The 18,788-nt window shown below is 49.3% G+C and overlaps 1 protein-coding gene across 1 annotated transcript in view; it reads left to right on the top strand.

Annotated features, from left to right (window-relative positions):
• LOC100122637 (hormone receptor 4) overlaps positions 1-18,024 on the top strand; it is a 39,318-nt gene extending 21,294 nt beyond the window's left edge. Inside the window, exons 3-7 of the mRNA XM_008219602.4 lie at positions 13,075-13,217; positions 13,305-13,607; positions 16,158-16,748; positions 16,832-17,284; positions 17,373-18,024. Coding sequence (XP_008217824.1) covers positions 13,075-13,217; positions 13,305-13,607; positions 16,158-16,748; positions 16,832-17,284; positions 17,373-17,549 — 1,667 coding nt within the window. The 3' untranslated portion in view covers positions 17,550-18,024. The remainder of the gene's footprint in view (positions 1-13,074; positions 13,218-13,304; positions 13,608-16,157; positions 16,749-16,831; positions 17,285-17,372) is intronic.
• The last annotated feature ends 764 nt before the right edge of the window (positions 18,025-18,788 follow it).

Genomic DNA, 18,788 nt, shown 5'->3' with positions numbered 1-18,788 from the left:
TGTATGTATATATAGCTATACACACGGGCAACAGGTTCGGCACACTGCAATGCGTGACGGAGGGGGGAGAGCCGCTCTCGTCCTTCAGCGCCGAAATTCGCCGCCGATGGCCCTGTGCGCTATTGTGTGTATCGCGCACGTATAGACTAGTAGTTCGTGCACGCCGATCGTCCTTTTGCGCGTCTTATGCTCCCCTGCTGCCTCAAGGATTCGACTATCCTTAAAGAGCTCGCGCAGGACCGGGGGATCCTGGTATATTCCGTGCTATGCTATGTCGGCGCTGATCCTGCGGATTTCACCGCGGCATCCTGCTGAGAGGCTTTTTTTATATGCTTCGAGCTATACAAGAGAGAGGGATATCGTTGAACGCGCGTCTTTTGGGTTGTTGTTTTTTTTTTTTTTTTTTTTTTTTGGTCGGGGATTATTGATATTGGGGCGGGAAAACCGAGTGACTTTTCGCGTAAATCATGCGTAACTGCCATGGTTTGGGAGAGGATTAAGGGCTTGGGAAGGAGATGAGATTAGACGGAGGTTTGGCGTTTTTATTCTTTTTTTTTGGATCTGATCTGCTAAATAGAGGATAAAAAATGTATAGGTTGCAATGTTGAGATATTGTGTCGTAATGGGAATTCCACATGCGAGAATTCCCCACTGCTTGAACGTCTCAATTCTCTAGTCAGCCTAGTAACTTCTTGTTGGCGAAGGTAGGTGGCGCATAGGTACTTTTTCATTTATCTTATCGAAATCTGCGCTCCGAGTGTGCATATAGAGGTGTGCCAAAATTGTCTCATTCGGCCTACCGCTTAGGCCGCTTATGTTATAACTGCTGGGCGTGATGATTGTGGAAATATATATCCATTGATCGAATATGTAATCCTATTAAAAAATTTCTTTTGGAAGAAGGCAGAGGGTATTTCGACCACGAACATCCTACTCGGATGAAAACAGCTAATTCATGTATGATAGACTTGTCTGCGCGCAGCATCAAGACCCGAAGAAGATCCAAAACGCACATAAGACAGAGAAGGAGAGATGGATCGAGAGCCGTAATCCTAATGCCATCGGACGATTTCGCGTTAAGCAAGCACTTAATACGGGATTATAAAATGCGTCTTCGTGTATTTTATACACATTGGCGCGACGAGTCAGAAATAACCCCAGCGAGGAAGAGAGAAGCGTCGACCTTAATTCCACGCGACTTTGATATCCTGGCCGTCGACACCGAAATCTTTATTTCAGTCGTCCGGGATTCGTCGTCGGCTCGAGAAGCTATGCCGATGACAAGAAAGGCGCAGGTGATGAGAGATGAGATTTGTCGCGTGATTAGCGAAACTGAGTTATGAAATTGAGATGTTCAAGGTGAATAAATTTGTAAAACTCAATTTTTCATTCCACTCTACTATAATATTATAACCAGCTTCGCAGTTTCACGAGCGATATCGAATAATATAATTCATTAGCTCTCGGTATAGTCGCAGCCGATTAGGCCGCGGCTCTCGAAATCGGCTCTCACTCATCCTCGCAATCAAACAAATAGGAAAACGTAAAAAGATAATACAGAAGGCTCTGGGTCATAAGCCGCAGTCGTCCGCGTATCTCCCCCTCGAGCGGGCTTTTTTCTATTTCCAATCCCGGATCCAAATCGCTCCTCAACTCGATATCCCCGCAATCCAGAAAAAAAGCTCCTCTATTCCGGAGCAGATAAACTCGATGCGATATATGTATCCCGATCAAACAGCAAAATTAGCGGACTCTCTATTTCATTATAAGCGACGTCGCCGCGCTGATGCGTTCGCGTCTATATAATATACGAAAGCCCGCAGTCCTAAAAGCCAAAGGGAGCGTCAGCCAAATCCTTTGGCGTAGGCAGGCCGGATATGCCGAGGGGAGCGGCAAAAAAATCATAGAGAAAAAAGAGAGATGCGCGCGCGCGTACAGTCGCACACATACAGAGAGAGAGAGAGAGAGAGAGAGAGAGAGAGGACTTATCCTTTGATCCAGGATTTATTTAACTATGTCCCGGCGAGCGGCTTATCCCGGGGGAGGATTTCAGCCCTGCATATACAGGGGGAGAGAGAGACAGAGAGGCGTATTGATTTTTAGCTCGAAGATTAAAGCATAGTTTCTCTGTTGCCGACCATCACATACACACACACACACACACACGCGCGCGCGCGCGCGAGTGGACGTCGAGTTTTGCGTATACCTGTATGCAGAGGAAAGAGAGGAGGTATGAGGCTGATGGATAGATTTCGAAAGGATGTGTGGAAGAGAGAAAGCGAAAGAAGAAGGAAGGGGGGTATGAAAGGCTAATCGAGGCTTTTAGTGCCATTTATATTTGACGGGCGTTTTCCAACATTTATTACGCCGGAGCTGCGCCGGGGGGATGAGCTGTCGATGAGCCCTGCTGCGCTCGCGAGCTTTACCCGTATGCGCCGATTTCGAATATTATCTCACGTTAAATTCGCTGCCGAGAGAACCCGCTGATGCGAATTTGCCTGATTACGTCGAGGATCACTTGTTTAGACTTTGAGAATTAATACTTCCATACCGCGTATTATTTGCACAGTAGAATAAAATTTACAAAATACAAGTTTTCTCATCGTCGCACTCGCGCAAGCAGTAAACAGTCGCGGCATCGTTAATCGAGGCTGATGCACTAAGCAGAGTGACGCTGAAAGAGCAACGAACGCTCTCATCGCAAATCGGCGGCGTCAAATCCAAGAGATGTATACAACAACAACAATGCATCGATCTCTCGGTAGCTATATCCCGGGGGTTGATAAAAACCCCGTATACGCGCGCAGGCGTGCTTATAAATAGAAAAAGAGGGACCGACGACTGAAGCGGCTTTGCCGGATGATGACGCTTATCTTCGCGGGTCACCGATCGCTCGGCTCAATCTCTCTCTCAGCTGCGCGCGCGCGCACTTGGATGTAATGAGCGGGGAGGGATTGGCTTTTTCAAACGCATATAGGGTCTACGGTTATATTGTGTTAGCTGTATGGAGGGGTGGACTGTAATTGGGATAAATCGCCTCGCAGTTAAATAAAAACTGTATAAATGCTAAAAATAGAAAACCTGCACTCGGTAAATAAGACACGCTCGCGATACAAACAATCAACTCGTTTCCTGACTTTCTTTCTCGGATTAGCCTCGGAGTTTTCGCACTTTTATCGTCGAACTGCGCAATAATGATTTCTGTATAAACACACACATACGCATCGATCGCCTTTAGCATAATCCCAAAGCCGCTGTGGCCGGTATAATCTCCCGACTAATTTCTCCTGCGCGCGCGAGTATTTTCCGATGCCCGCTTATGGTTCGCGCATATATATACACACATATATATGTACGACGTTAATGCGCCCGCTTGCGCAACCGCGCGCATATAATATATACGCGATTTATCTCGGATTTTCTTTTGCCGCCGTCGCCACTAATCCGACCGGCTCGGATTTGTGTCTCGAGTTTTTTTTTCGCCTCGACGATTGTGGTTTCGCCTGGATTTTTGGGAGTTCAGTCTTTATTTATAATACACTTACGTGTATGTTTGTATAGCTGAGCTTGATTAATTCGTCGGGAGAGAATCATGGTAATGACGATTGCATAGCGTGCTTATATCAGATCTGCATAAATATTGCAGAGAAAAAAGGAAGGATTTATTTCGCGAATCGAAAATAATACACTCGTGTAAAGATACGAAGCATCTAGCAGCTCCTGTGTAAACACTAGCTCAGCGCAAAACAAAAAAAAAGAGCGCAACAAACAACGGCAACACGTGAAATAATCGCGGGGGCACGAACTAGGGCGCAAAAAATCGTTTTCCCTCTCTCTCACACAGACAGTCGGGCAGAGGTGTAAAATTATATAAACGACTTTTCGGATACGCGCGCGCGAAATCGCGTCAGTCGTCCAAGCTCCATGCTGTCAAAAATCGCATTCGAAGCGGGATTATACGAGAGCAGGGGCGGCTTTTCGCGTGCGCGAATCCTTGATTACGCATTTGCAGCGCGCGCGAACGTTATATGTGTGTATATACATATATACACACGCGCAGAGGCGAGATACAAGCGCTCGCGAACGCTCGCGAGCGGCTCGACGAAGCAGTGTAAATCGTATTAGGGATTATTGCGCGATCAAAAATATCCCCGGAGGATAATCCCTCGCTCTGCTGCTGCTGCTGCTGCTGCCGTCCGGTCGTATGTATATGCCCGCGTGGCATTAAGTTGAACCGTGTGTGAGTGTGTATCCTCTGGCCGATCTCTCTCTTTTTACACGCGTGTGTGTGCTCTTAAAGCTCTTAATACAGGCGCGTATAAATTTTAGTATACGCACAGCTGATAACGCAAAAAAGGTGTATTCTTAAATCTGGCGCGCGGATTTAGCTCGATCCTCTCGCTCGCTCACGACTACCCATCGTTGCTTTTTTTTTCATTTCGCTTATATTTTATCGCTTGTTTTCGATGTGGGTTAATCCCGCGCTCTTGTAGATGAATTATGAACGTTTTATGGAAAATATTGTTTTTTCGTTCTGGCATGCAGGAGTGATGTTCGTTCGACCTTTTGGAGGATAAAGAAATTTAGGAGATTAATTATTCATGCGAGTCTCTGCGATTTTTGCGGAATTGAACGTATGTATTTCGAAAAGGGATAAAAAGAAATTACAGCGTCTCCAGGGATCGGTGCATTGTACGAAACAGCGGATTTGCAAAGCAGCAAAAGTTTCAGCTGCCGGAGGCGAGCTCTATCTCTCTCTCTCTCTCTCTCTCTCTCTCTCTCTCTCTCTCTCTCTCTCTCTCTCTCTCTCTCTCTCTGTATGGGCGCATTAACGCGACTTTATCTCTTAATTCTTTTAGAATTCCCGGTCCACATTCGCGAGCTCAGCCAAAGCCGCTGCCAACGATTATCCCCTCCACATACGTATCCCTGATCCTGAGTCATATAACGAGTTGGAAAAAACGCGCGAAATTTTTTTTATTTATAATTCATTTTTCCAGCGTATAATAGCGTACCTACGCAGAATAGCATCCCTCGCTCAAACAATGGCCGCGGGAAAAACTTAAAAGTCCTTAGCTCTCTCCGCGAGTTATTAATCGACGCCGAAGACTCTCCTCCATCATACCCTCATTGTTGCCGGGATATAAATATATACCCCTCCACCACAATGCCGTCTCTCCCGCGAAACTCTCTCCGCGACGTTCTAATACTCTTAAACAAAAATGCAGACATCGCGGCACAAAGAGCCTCCGCGGAGAAGTATAAATATGTATCAAAGAAGAGCCGCCAATCTCTCTCTCTCTCTCTCTCTCTCTCTCTCTCTCTCTCTCTCTCTCTCTCTCTCTCTCTCGCTGTCTATCCATTTTTAATAGGATTTGCCAAATGATCCGGGCGACCCGCGAACTTTCCGCCCTCGGACCTTATATAAAACACGCAGAACATAACGGGCTATTATCTCGCCGCTTCTTCCACGGCGGCCGAAAACAATGACGGTGATAATCGTTTTACGTGGCTGAATTTTCCGCTTGTAATACAAGGAGGCGAAAAGTTTACGCCAAGACTAGGGGAGGAGCTTGCGATATTAAGGATCGCGTAAAAGTTCGAGTACGGCTATTTACGCGCCTTCTGTATACAATTTGCGCAAACTGGACAGTAAGTAGACTCTTTCAACAATTAACGTTTCCAGCGCAACGAGCAAAGATCCTTAACTATACTTAGCGGCTACTTCGTCGACGGTTATGTAAAAAAGTATAGATTCGACAGAAGAACAGCAGCTGACAGCGAGCGTAGAATAATGTATAGACAGTGCAGAGAAGGCCCGTTACGCGAACTAGATCTCGCGCTCGAAAAATAGCAGCCGGGTGAATACATAATGTGTAATCCTCGGGGTATGCAGCGCGCGCGCGACTCGACGTCTTAAGGCTAATCTTGTTAGACGCCTACTCAAGACTCCCGAGCGTTAGGCTGACCCTTAGACGCGCTAGCGCGACGAGACATACGCTTTTTAATCCCTTAACTCGCGAGCGAGCGCTCGGCGTTTTGCATAAGAAAGAAATAGGATTGCAGTCAAGCTGCGCAGGCTGCCGCTCGATGCTCTGCGCTTAGACGGCCTAAGATCGATGATAGCGCGTGTGTGACTATGATTTTGCGAATTCAGTCTTTCGAGATCCTGATTACACTACTACGGCACTTGTGTTTGCTCGCGTTCGGCCGTGATTAACACTTTTATCGTGGCTAATGGTCTATGCGCGAGACGCGAGTTTTAGCTTTCTTTCCAATAACAGTAGCGCGTCGATTTTATACTATGCATGAGCCGAAGCGTCGGAAAACAGTTTTGGAATTCCCTCTATTTAGACAAGAGCGTGTCAAAAGCTCTGATACCGGCGTCTTATCGTCGGCTATAATTCATACATTTCAAACGGCGACGACGACACAGTCGCAGCGACACTTCTCGAATAGCAGAAAATATTGCGTATCGCGCGTCTCTCTCTCTCTCTCTCTCTCTCTCTCTCTCTCTCTCTCTCTCTCTCTCTCTCTCTCTCTCTCTTGAGTGAATGGGAGCTGAGAATAAGAGATTTATACAGTTATTGACATTATAGCCACTACTACGTATGTCTGGTATCTCGGTCGCGTCTTAAGCGCGTGAGTGCATATAATTAATAGATTATTTACGCGAGGCTATATTTAAACCTCGCAATCGTTGCTCTTGCGTTCGCGTCGGCGGTCCTTGCGCTCAGCGTAATCTCGTCTTTCCCGCTCGGAGAGCTTGGTCTATAATTATTGCCCGAGTGTACTAACATTGTCGGCTCTCTGTATCGTGAGAGTATCTTAACCCCTGTGCGATGCGTTTTGTTCCTCTCGCAAAGCTTGACTATTTATTATAACATAGGAAGCGCTTTTTTTAAAATACGATCGATCAGGTAATGAAGAGCCAAGAGCATCTCCAATATGCTTCTAATACAGAAAAAAAAACGAAGAGACAGCGCTCGTTACTCAAGTGAACACCGGAGTCACCGACGAGGGAGAGCTAGCCTTATCTTCCCCCTGACTCTCCTCCCACTTCTCTTCGCGCAGCATTGAAAAGGAGGGAGCGAGACAGATAGAAAGCGTGATGCTTTTAATGTCTTTCGCAGTTTTGATTAAGAGCTAGCTGCAGCGCAGAAGCAAGTTCGGGCGATGCCGCGAACGAGACACGAGAAAGAATAAAGAAAGGGAGATAAGGAGCTGTAGTGCGCGCAGGAAACGGAGATATACACGAGGGATCGAAGGGAATGTGTGAAACGATGGAGGGGTCTTGGGATTATTGCGAGAGGGGGGAGAGATTAATTGATTCATCGACGAGTTTGCGGTTTAGAGCATTTTGGTCGTGGAGTATAATTGTTTGCGAGCTTTGCGTTGGAAAAAAAATTTACTTCGTTCTTATCTCTGGACAGAAAGTCGTAAAAATTAAGAAAGAGATAGAAGGACAAAGACGAAGAGATGAGCGTGCAGATAGAGAGGAAGAATAGAGAAGAGAAAGAATAGGGAGATATCTTTGAGTAATTGTCGGCTTATGGCTGCGAGATCGTTAAAAGCTGGTTTCTCGACTCGCGGAAAAGCGCGCGTATAATACGAGCGTAAAGCGCAATTACTCTCTTTTATCATTAATCTCTTTTATTATGATTCTTCTCCACGTCGTAAGCAAAATATTATTATTCGATCTTCTTTACTATGCGAGTGCTGTTGTATGCTGTAGAGATTGAATTCACTAAGGAGCGACGTTTTCGGAAAAGCCATTGAATTTGAATGTTATTAAATATTTTATTGAAATTATTTGTGTGGTGTTCACGTTCGTACGACCAAATAATGTTGACGAGCGTACATCGGTTATTGCGTTTCAAATTTATTCTTTGATCATTAGGCGTTAGCAAAACGAGCGCAGCATTCACTTCAAGTAGTCCATAACCTATTCGTATAAATGAAAAATCTCTCTTTGGAACAGACGCAAACCCATAGCTTCGCGCTGACGAAACCGCGTATCCGGCATCGTAAAAGTGACCTCTCCAGAAAGCTTCATCCTCCTCACCAATAAGTCTCTTCTCAAGACGAGCTTGATCGGGAAACTGTAAAATTTAGTTTAGCCAACCCTCCTCTGGAGTACACAGCATCCACCTTGGCTGCCGCTACTGCCGGTCGGAGTAAGTGGTGGTTTCGGTAAGTGGGGGCGAGTAGCAGGCCCTGATGCGATTTCACGCTGGATTTGCCTAAGATCTCCGCTAAGGAGCCCCTTTAGCCCCTACGCGCGCAAGCTCGCCCTTCTGCCTATCTCGCGTCTTGCTCGCGCCGCGTGTAGCGGCCGAGATTACGTGCAACGCGGCGCGACGTTGTAAAATTGAAGAATAATTGCGAGAAGAAGCCCGAGGAGGAGCTTGTCGCGAAATTTGGACGGACAAGCGACGTTTTGACAGGGGAAGTACTGCGCTTGAAAGTTCGAACTGCGAGCTTTTGTTGCTTTATACCAGCTGAGATTTACTTTTCCTGAGTATAATATTTACACAAATTCGAACTATCATCACATTTTGCTCTATCCGGAACAGCAACGCAAGCACCCCTTGAGTAGATACCGCCCGAACACGGTAAGACGCTATTACTCCACAACCATCGACGATCTCTCGGTCATCGGCCAAGCGCGAACATCCCGCAGCTATAAACAGCCAACCGCAAGAAAAGACGTCGCGGAATATATACGTGCACGCTCGCGTCTGGAGCACAAAGAAGTAGAGCTCTCCCTTCGGCTCGCGGCCAGAGATAAACGGAATAAACGCTGCAGCGGTGGTCGGAGTCCTCCGCAGGATGACGTAGTAATCCCGCGAGGGGCTAGAGACTCGGCCTTAGCCCGCGGGTTAAGCCGCAAGGGTTTGCATATAGTCTCAGAGCTGGAGGGCTGGACGCAGGGGTGGGAAGCAAACGCGGGCGGATTCTACACTCGTCGTCGACGTCGTCCCGGGACGCTTAAGCGCGGCCTAATCCGAGAGCGGGAGGTCTTATGTAGGCCGAGACTGACCCCTTAGACAATCGAGCTGGCCTGTATAGCTCTGTGTGACGTGTGTTATGCGTTCGTATGTGTGCGTGAAGGATCTGTTGTTGGGTTGCCCTTAATTTTTGAAGCTATACTGTGACTAATTACTCGAGCAATGTGACGAGCTTCACATACGAGTGAGAGTCAAAAGCAAACAAAAATGTGGCACACGCGCGCTCGCACAAAATCGATAAATCAGCCAACAATAGCAGCAGCAGCAGCAGCAGCAGCAGCGACGGCCCCCGCGAACGAGTTTGCGCTTACAATAACTCGTTACCGAAAATCCCAAATTAAGCTCCTTAGCCGAGAAATTTACGAGAGAGGTTCCTTCCCTCCTTACATACGCCATAGCGAGCCTCTCGAGTTTGCCCAAGTAATTTTAATCTTCGAGGAGGCGCATAGGCCAGACGTGACGCCTCTGCTCTTCTCGCGCGATACACGCGCACACGTATATTACACACGGCAACTTCACGCATCGGAAGAACGCTCGCGCGAGCGACAGCGTGTCTTTTCGGCCCCGCGCATAAGAGAGCTTACTTCCTAAGCGTCTTACGAGCCGAGAGAGAGAGAGAGAGTTTTAACCCTTCCTCGTGTGGGAGCTTGCAAGCACGAATGGCGAGTGGAGTCTCGCGCCAAGTTTAAGGGAAAATCGCGAAACGCTCTCGAGGATTTTCGCGCACAGCCGCGCTGCAGAACTGCCGAATACGTATAAGTTGTCGGGAAAGGCTGTTTATAAGCTCGCGACGCAGATGCCGCCTACGCGTAGAAGTTAATTGGATATGCGGAGCGATCGTTTTATTGTAGTTTGATGAGACGGCCGGGCTGTATCGATGTGCTTGCAAGCTCCGCTACAAACTTTTGATAGCTTCGAACGAGCACGACGAGACACTTGGTCAGACAGTACATGCCCGTAGGCCGAAGCTTCGCTCTCTCCGCCGTACATCAACTCGCCGTCAACACATCGAGAGCCACAGCTCTCGAAGAGCTTGTGTACAGCTAACGCCGGGATTTGGAGGGTTTCGTCGCGTGGCCGGTGATCTCGTAAGCTGCCGAAGGTTATCTCATTACGCCTTATCTGGAGCTTGCGCGCAAGCGTTAAAGCTGCTGCTCCGCTTCTTGCGCGCGGCGCAGCTTCGCGCCCAGGCTTAAATCGCACGCGAGGCCCGGTGTACACGCGAGGATGATGTGCGCAGCTATGCACACACATTATGCAGGGAAAAGAGTTATACCTATGCCCCGCAGATTTGTGCTTAACTCGATTGTTCGACTGCGATGTGTCGAGGAATGCCTCGTTATACACCCTCTTGTAGGAACAATTAATTATAAACGAGCTAGCGTGGAACACATTCGACAAAGAGCCGGCTGGATATCGCGTTATCAGCTGGGTATTATGAAGCTCGCGACGTTAATGAGCTCGACCGGGAGAATAAAAGCGAATAAGAGTCCGGAGCAGCTACAAAAATTAATAAAGAAAGTTCGCCGCGCTTATAATATAACGAGATGACGATGAAACCGGGCGGGAAGATAGATATAGAGCAGCGGGCCGACGCGGGCGATAAAAAATCCCGGACTTCGAAAAGAGTTATCAGCGACATCCGCCGGATCAGCCTCCAGATAACGCGAGAACTGCGTACGCCCACGCTTTCCTCGAGTTCCCTCTTACGCTCGGTGATAATCGTTTTTCTACGTTTATTTTTTTTTTTTCGAATTAAGCAAACGCACGACGAGATGTTTGCATCGAAGAATGCATAGATGCACGCGAAACGGCTTCGAGAAACGCGATTAGATTCCGAAAGACTAGACTGAGCAGTCTTAGATTACGAGAGAGGCTACGAAGACGCGGGGAAGAAACCTTAGGAGCCTAAATCCCTCGCCTACATTCTGAGCGCGAGCCCGTCCTTCTCTCTCTCTCTTTCTCTCTCTCTCTCTCTCTCTCTCTCTCTCTCTCTCTCTCTCTCTCTCTCTCTCTCTCTCTCTCCGGCAAACAAAACTCGGCGGCGATAACTCGACCCCCTCGGGACGAATATACTCGAGTTGGGGACGTAAACTGGGTTAAGCGTATATTTGACGTTTTGCGAATTGTATCGCGCGAATTCGCTGCAAAAATATTGACGCGAACGAAGCAATCTCGCCTGGAGGAGAAGAAGAAGCTGAAATTCAGCGACGGAGCGAGAAGCAGCTTATCTTTCGACGGGAACAGCCACAGCGCGCGGCATCGCGTCAAACGGCGCTTCCGTCACGCTTCCCGTCAGTCTCTCTCTCTCTCTCTCTCTCTCTCTCTCTCTCTCTCTCGGCCAGCGATAGATAACGGAAGTCAGATAGAGTCGGCCCTGCCGGGCACCACCAGAAATGAGAAATGTCTTTGGTCTCCGGATGCCGCTGGAGATTAAAGATTCTCTCTCTCTCTCTCCGCGGCAACTTCTCTCGCGCCGCAGACAGAGAGGAAAGTGGGAAAAAACGATGATCGAACTCGCGCTACCCTTCGCGCTTCTTAATAAACTCGCGGCGGCGGAGGAGCTTTTATTGTGTCGGCGCCGTGACAACCTCTCACTTTTTCGATAATGGAAAGACTGGCTGGCTCTGCGCTCTTCCGATTCGCTCGGCTCTTTCTTTATATACTTTTTATCGGATATCGCTTTAAACCAATTGTGTAGATCGAGGGAATATTTATATTCTAAATCGTCGCGTCTGCGCTTGATGAATTCTCCATTACACCGCTATGTACATCGCAGTTCCGGAGCTAAGCTCCTCGCAAGCACGGGCCGTCCATCGACAGCAACTAATAACCGACCAGCGCCACTGCATTATATAAGCTATAGGTAAACATATACACACGCGTATAATACTCGATCGTCTTGACCTCTCTCTCTCTCTCTCTCTCCCCCTCTCTCTCTCTCTCTCTCTCTCTTTCTCTCTCTCTCTCTCTCTCTCTCTCTCTCTCTCTCTATCTCTCTCTCTCTGTCTCGCAGCGCATCCATCGCGAGTATTATATACGCGGGGCGTCCAGTACACCAGTAAAACAAGCTCGCGTCACAAGGTGTTAAGTCCTGCCTAAGATGGCCAACAAAGGATTTAGTGGGTTGGCTCCGGCGTTATTAGGTATTAATGCCTAAACTTCCATCTAATACGTTCGCGGGCTACTATAGCACTACTAGCTTGACCAGCGGCTAGCTGCACACCCCCTCGCGCAGGTAATCCCGGGGCTCGGTACTATAGTTTTCATTAGAGCCGTACTGGCCTACGATCTCCGGAGGGGGTAGAGCAGCACCGTCTTTGTGCCGGGAGCTTTTGCCTTCCGCGGTCAATTTAATCGGCATCTCCTCCTCCCCGACTCGACGCGATTGGATCCACCTGACCGGTGGATATGGTCCTCAGCTTTAGAGGTAATATCTGTCCTTGTATAACGAACGAAATCGCGATAAGAGTTCGAGCCGAAGCCAGACGCTGTAGAGCTATATACTCCCGTAAGAAGCTTTGGATACGCACGCGTGCCTTTGAGTAGACGCAGCGTTTTCGCGTGTAGTATAGACTCCGAGCTCTCTCTCTCTCTCTCTCTCTCTCTCTCTCTCTCTCTCTCTCTCTCTCTCTCCGAGTTTCGGCAGATTCGACGAAGCTGAAGGAGCTGCGCGGAAGGCGAGACCGTGGGATTACAATCGCAGAGTGGGATATACGGCAGCCGAGGCAGAAGACTTAAGTCAGGGTTAAACGAGGATCGTCGCCATTGTGTCGCGAAATGCCGAGGCCCATTGTCTCGCGGGGATAGACGCGAGTGGATCTGCATATGCTTAGCGCAGCCGCGAGGGTTATATGCCTTGCCACCTCTCTTTCTGCAACCCTTTCTCTTAGACTTGCTCTTACTCTCTCGCGGATGAAAGCGCACATCCGCATTACGAGTTTTCCTCGAGTTAGCGCGGCGGATCTCAATCGCCTGTTTTACGCGCGGTTGACGCGAGTATAACGATTGTCTGTTCTGTAGAACGTTATTTATTCGGGCAATTCTGGTTCTCTGATTCCAGGCAAGAGTCTTCCAGTGCACTGTGTGGTCGAGGCGATCCACAGCATCGTCGAGACGCGGCCGAGTAGCGGGAGAGATAATTGGCGACGACCACACGTCGAGATGGACACGTACGTCTTCATCCCCGCAAACATGCCGTTTCAGGTTGGTGAAACTCTCGATCCTTGCCAATCGACTATTACACCCGATTACATCTGTAAAATTAAAATCAATCATTCTTCCACATCGCAGGACTTGGTGGGCGAGGCGCTGATGCGTCTGAGCTACTCGAACGACCTGATCCTGAGCGCCCGAGGAAGCATCGTCATTCGAAACTGGAAGCCTCTGCCGACGGAGAAGGTGGCCGAGGGTCCGCTTCTGACCGTCGGTGACATCCTCGCCGAACTGATCAACGTGGCGACCCTCAAAATACAGGTGTACAGATCGAGACCGCCACCTCCGACACCAGCGTCCGAGGTCAGAGATAAACTGCTCAGGCTGCTACTGCTGCGCAGCCACGCGGTTCTCGTTGCTGCCGGCTGTCCGCTTGACGAGGTGTGTATTCGATACCAGTTTTTGATTCATCTGTGAAAACCCAAAACTTTAAAATAACACCGAAAAATCCAACGAATCTGTAACAGCCCCGCCTGAAAGTCCGCTAATCTCAAAAAATACAAAGTCAGCGATCGACAAAGCTCGACATCCTCCCAGCCACGAGCGAAGTAAGTCCAGCGACTCGGCGCGTATAAGACGCGACCGCTTAAAAATGTATAAAATGTAAATCTAGCCGAAGAGTGTTTGTCGCCGGTCTCGCTTAATCTCATTAAGAAGTCCTCCGGCTCCATCCACTCTGCAGCGGCGGCGCTGCCTAATCTTCGCCGGAAACGGAAACTCGCCTGCGGTTTCCTGATCCCCGGCCGCTTTTGAATAAATGCTTCGTCGCGCTATACCACTATACAGCCTCGTTTTTGCTTTTCTTTCGGAGCACAGTCGTTATTCGACGAACGAGAAATGATTCTTATTTTTCTTTTAGCGCGAAACGAATTATAATTAGACGCGGGTTTCGCGCGAAACGCTCATCCCAAGATTACGAAAAGGAAAGGTAAATCTTGACGCTTCTCGAAAAAGACGCAAAAGCCGTAGATAAGAGCAAGTATATACGTTCCAGAAGCAACACCGTACGCATATCTTTAATTTTTAAGCCTCGCTCTGAATCATCTCTCGCAAACAACGAGACCGTCGAATAACAAGCCATACTTGGAATAGCTCCGTCGATGCGAACATCAGGAAAAAAGCACAATCCCATAAAAGTTAGCATCCATTCCTGAGCGATCGGCAAAGTCGATTTCCCGAGCATTATCATCAGTCCCGTAAGCCAAAATCACAAAAGACGCTCTCCTCTTCCTCGCAGTCTACACACCGCATAGAGACGCATGTGAATCCGAAGAGCATCTGTCGAACCTTGGAATCTTTAAGAGCCTGCGCAGAGGTCTATATAGCGCGTCGCCTCGTGCATCTCGGCGAGATCTCGTAGCGCGCGTGATAGGATTACCCTTTACTCAACCGAATTCGCGGAGCCTTCATCAAAAGCCTCTGCCTCGACGACGATATCAGCTGCTGCTGCTGCGTCTCCGCCCTCCCCCCCCCCCCCTACGGGCATTATCTAAGTGCACTCTCTGTCTCGCTTTGAAGACCCCCCGGTCCGGAACTTTAATGCCGCGGCAGCCGTCTTTCGCTTGTTGCTCTATGATTACCAATTTTCCCCGCAGCGGACCCTTTACTTCTCCGACTATCCTGGGCCACTTTCATGCGGTGTACGGCTCTGAGCGACGAAGATTTGCCGGGAATTTCGGGCCAAGTTTCGCCCGCTGATGGAGCGTAGAGGATCTATTACGTCTACGCTGATGGAATATTACGAGCTCGCGCAAAACTCGCTTATCTACTGTAGCGTCTACTGAGAGACGATAGTTTAACAGCGGTGAGGAAAGAAGTCAGCCGTAACATGTACATATTCTGCATCGGGTAAACAAGGCGAAACACCGGTAGCATCGAATAATTTTCCATCCGCGTTCGCGCGCAATAACAAAGGCCTAGATAATTCGATCGTCGATGAGCAGCAGAAGTAAAAGACTGCATCGAGCGGGTGTTTTTCCTCTCCTAAAAATCCGAAAAAGATTCCTCACCCGAGAGAGATCCGCTCGCGCGCTGCCGATTGATTTACTGTAATAACTCGCATAAATACCTGTAAATCAGGCTTAGAAGCGCGACGCTCTCCCGTGCGCACGTCTCTGTGTGCGAGCGCAAGATAAGCCAGAAAACGCGGCTCCTGTGCTTGTTTGCCCAGTGATTTCTCGCTCGCAAAAGTGTGAGAGAGAGAGAGAGAGAGAGAGAGAGAGAGAGAGAGAGAGAGAGAGAGAGGAGTTTAAGTAACCCGCGCCGCCGCATCGCCGCCGCGACGTTGAGTGAGTGATTAAGTAGAGGGTTGTAAAACTCCGCTCGCGGAAAGAGAGTATAGCTCGCATACGGCTCGATCCACAGATTACCTCGTTAAATGGCGTCGCTCACGCTGATCCCCGCGCCTCGGCAGCCGCATCGCTGTGCGTCGCTGTTTGTTCTTGTAAATCAAGCGGCGATAAGGCACGCGCTTCTTCTTCTTCGCGAAGCGAGGGCGCAAAACTTTTCCGTAATCCCGCGCGACGAGTCGACGTCCTTCTTGCTCTTCTTCTTCTTTTTTTCTCTACACGTTGTGTGCGTCAGAGGCTCGATGCATGTAGTTAGCCGAGAATAGAGAGAGAGAGAGAGAGAGAGAGAGAGAGACGAGGTTTTTTGATTATTGTTAGAGGATTTGCGGCTTTTTTTCGGAGTCGGGATTCTGCGAAGATAAGACGCGATGGTAATCACCGAGCTTTACGAGCTGATAAGCGCGGATTTAGAGCTATTTTTTTAGTTTTGTATCTGTAACAGCGCTTTTGATACATCGCGAGACGTTAAAAATACGAGGATCAATGCTGATAACGCCGAGTCTTGAACCCGGACCGTAAATCAATCCCAACAACGGTTTTACACGCCAAATAACGTAAACGATTTTCGAAATTTCACTTTCAGACGACCCTGTCATCGCTCTGTCGCGGTGGCAACGACCTGACGGAGGAGACGCAGCGCAACTTCGAGTCCTGGCTCCAGCAGCAGCACCTGGGCCTCGGCTTGAATCCTCTCCTGCAACCGAGCGCCAATCACCATCACCACCAGACACACCCGCATCATCGCAGCCAGTCGCCCCAGACGGTCGGCCCGGAAGTCGTGAGCTCGGGCACAGCGGCGGCTGCGGTGGCTGCTGCTGGTCTCGGCCATCATCACCCGGCGCTGCTGCCCTTCTCGCACAAGTCGCGCATGCGCACGAGCTTCGATCCGGAGCTCGAGCTTCCGCGACTTCAACGCTGGTTCGGCGAGAACCAGCATCCCACGCGCCAGCAGATACAGCACTACGTGAACGAGCTAAACGCGCTGGAGTCGAGGAGGGACCGGAAGCCCCTGCACGTCAACAACGTCGTCTACTGGTTCAAGAACGCGAGGGCCGCGCAGAAGAGGGCCGAGACCCGGGGTGTCAACGGCTACAGTCCGCCGGGACTCAGTCCCAGAGGGGCCAGCAACGTCAGCGAGGACTGCAGCGACGAGGAGGAGGACTCGAGACACCAGGTGAGTCGATTGCATCGATTGATCGGAGCTTTTTGAAAATCCACATTTGAACTCGATATAACGAAAACTCCAACCCTTTCCAGTCGACATCGCCGTCGCCTCTGCCGCCAGCGAGTCCACCGGTGGGCCCGCTATCCCTGACGACTCGGCCCGAAGACCAAGCCCAGCAGCAGCAGCAGCAACAACAGCAGCAGCAGCAGCAGCAACAACAGCAGCAACAGAACCAAACCCCATCGACGACGTCATCGTCAGTGAAGCAGGAAGATGTGGTCCGCGGAGGCGTGTCATCGGGTTCGGAGGACGACGAGGCTAGTCCGACGGGTGGACCACTGCCGGGCTTCTCCCTCGTGCCCAGCCCCATGTTTGGCCACAGCGTCATGTACATGTCGCACTATCTGTCGCCGCGAGGACCCACGGGATGTCCCACCAGTATGCTGGACGAGAGGAGGAAGCGCAACAGGACCTTCATCGACCCGGTCACCGAGGTTCCCCGACTCGAAACCTGGTTCACGCATAACACGCATCCCAGCCACGCGGTAGGTCGAATTTTAACAACATAAAACTATAATATATTATTGCTTGATATAAAAACTTATGCATAAACGTTGAAATCTGTCGCCACAGCTGATCCTCAAGTACACGGAGGAGCTGAACCGCATGCCCTACCGTCAGAAGTTCCCCCGTTTGGAGCCGAAGAACGTGCAGTTCTGGTTCAAGAATCGCCGGGCCAAGTGCAAGCGGCTGAAAATGGCTCTGTTCGAGGGCGAGTCACCCCAGCCCCATCCGTATCACGCCGAATAGCCCCTGGGAAGCTCGTCCGCAGCTCTGCTCTCGGCCACTGCAGCAGCGAGATTGTACATTGAACGAGAGAGCGTTAAAGCTCCCGGCCGCACCCTTGATACTTAAAAAGCAGCGCGAGGAGATTAGCCGAGGATAAGGAGAAGAAAACTTATAGCGAATACTCTGCGAGCTATACACACGTACACATTACACATACACAGGCTGAAAAAATATAAACACATAGACACACACGCGCGACGGATACTGCGATGCGCGCGCAATTATCTCTTAGCGGGAGGTATGACCTACTACGCTGTAAAACACGTTACACGCGACGACGATTCGCGTGAGACGAGTATATGATATAATTGTCATGATATATATGTAAATAATGAATATACCAACTATTAATATTTAAGTAATTAATTATTAATTATTATTATGAATGATAAGTAATGATCTCGAAATAAAGTATAAACCATGCTTACTTCGTTCATCCTTTGGTTTTCATTCGACGATCCTATTCCAAAGAAATAACTCCGAAAAGGCAGAGCTAATCAATACACGCATGCATATCTCATTAGAGCCGGTATAGGATCGAGGAAACCTCGAGGCGGGATTTTCTTGAAAAATAAGCCTCTGCCGAGATAACGTCAGCTAGCTCGGCTGTATACAATGCGCTCGCGAGAGAGCTTGCGAGGCCGAGTCAGTATACGCGCTGCGGCGCAATCTCGCGGAGCAGATAAGACACAGAGAGCGAGCTGTCAGCGCAATAACGCCGACACAACAACCCTAACTCGGAACGAAGCGTCTATAGGTGTATGTAGATGCGACAATAGATCTATTCTCGAGACTTTGCCGCGATCTCTCGCATAATGCCGGCTTCGGTACGTCTATTGAAATTGCAGTCCTCGACGTGTGGGTTATTTGCTGCGCGCGAAAGCCGGAAAATTAGCTGTTAGTTGATGTCGTTGAGGAGCTATACGATGTGGGGAGAAGTTGTACAGAGATATTGCTCGAGAAAAGTGGAGCATTTTTTATTCGAGATGCGAGCAAATATAAGCGAGTTAAGCCGGTATACGCGAAAACCTTATCAACGAGATTAGTCGCAGCCGCAGCGAAAAGGCGCCCGGTACCTCGAAGGAAAAGTGGCCGGGGTAGATAAAAAGCCGAGACGGGAATATGATCGAGCGCAAACGAGGGTAAGAAAAGAGACGCAAAGCCGAAGAATCCCCCGCAGATATAGAGGCTACGGCATAA

The sequence above is a fragment of the Nasonia vitripennis genome, chromosome 2 (assembly GCF_009193385.2).
Source record: "Nasonia vitripennis strain AsymCx chromosome 2, Nvit_psr_1.1, whole genome shotgun sequence".
In the NCBI taxonomy this organism is placed as follows: domain Eukaryota; kingdom Metazoa; phylum Arthropoda; class Insecta; order Hymenoptera; family Pteromalidae; genus Nasonia; species Nasonia vitripennis.
This window is presented reverse-complemented; position numbering and strand designations above follow the sequence as displayed.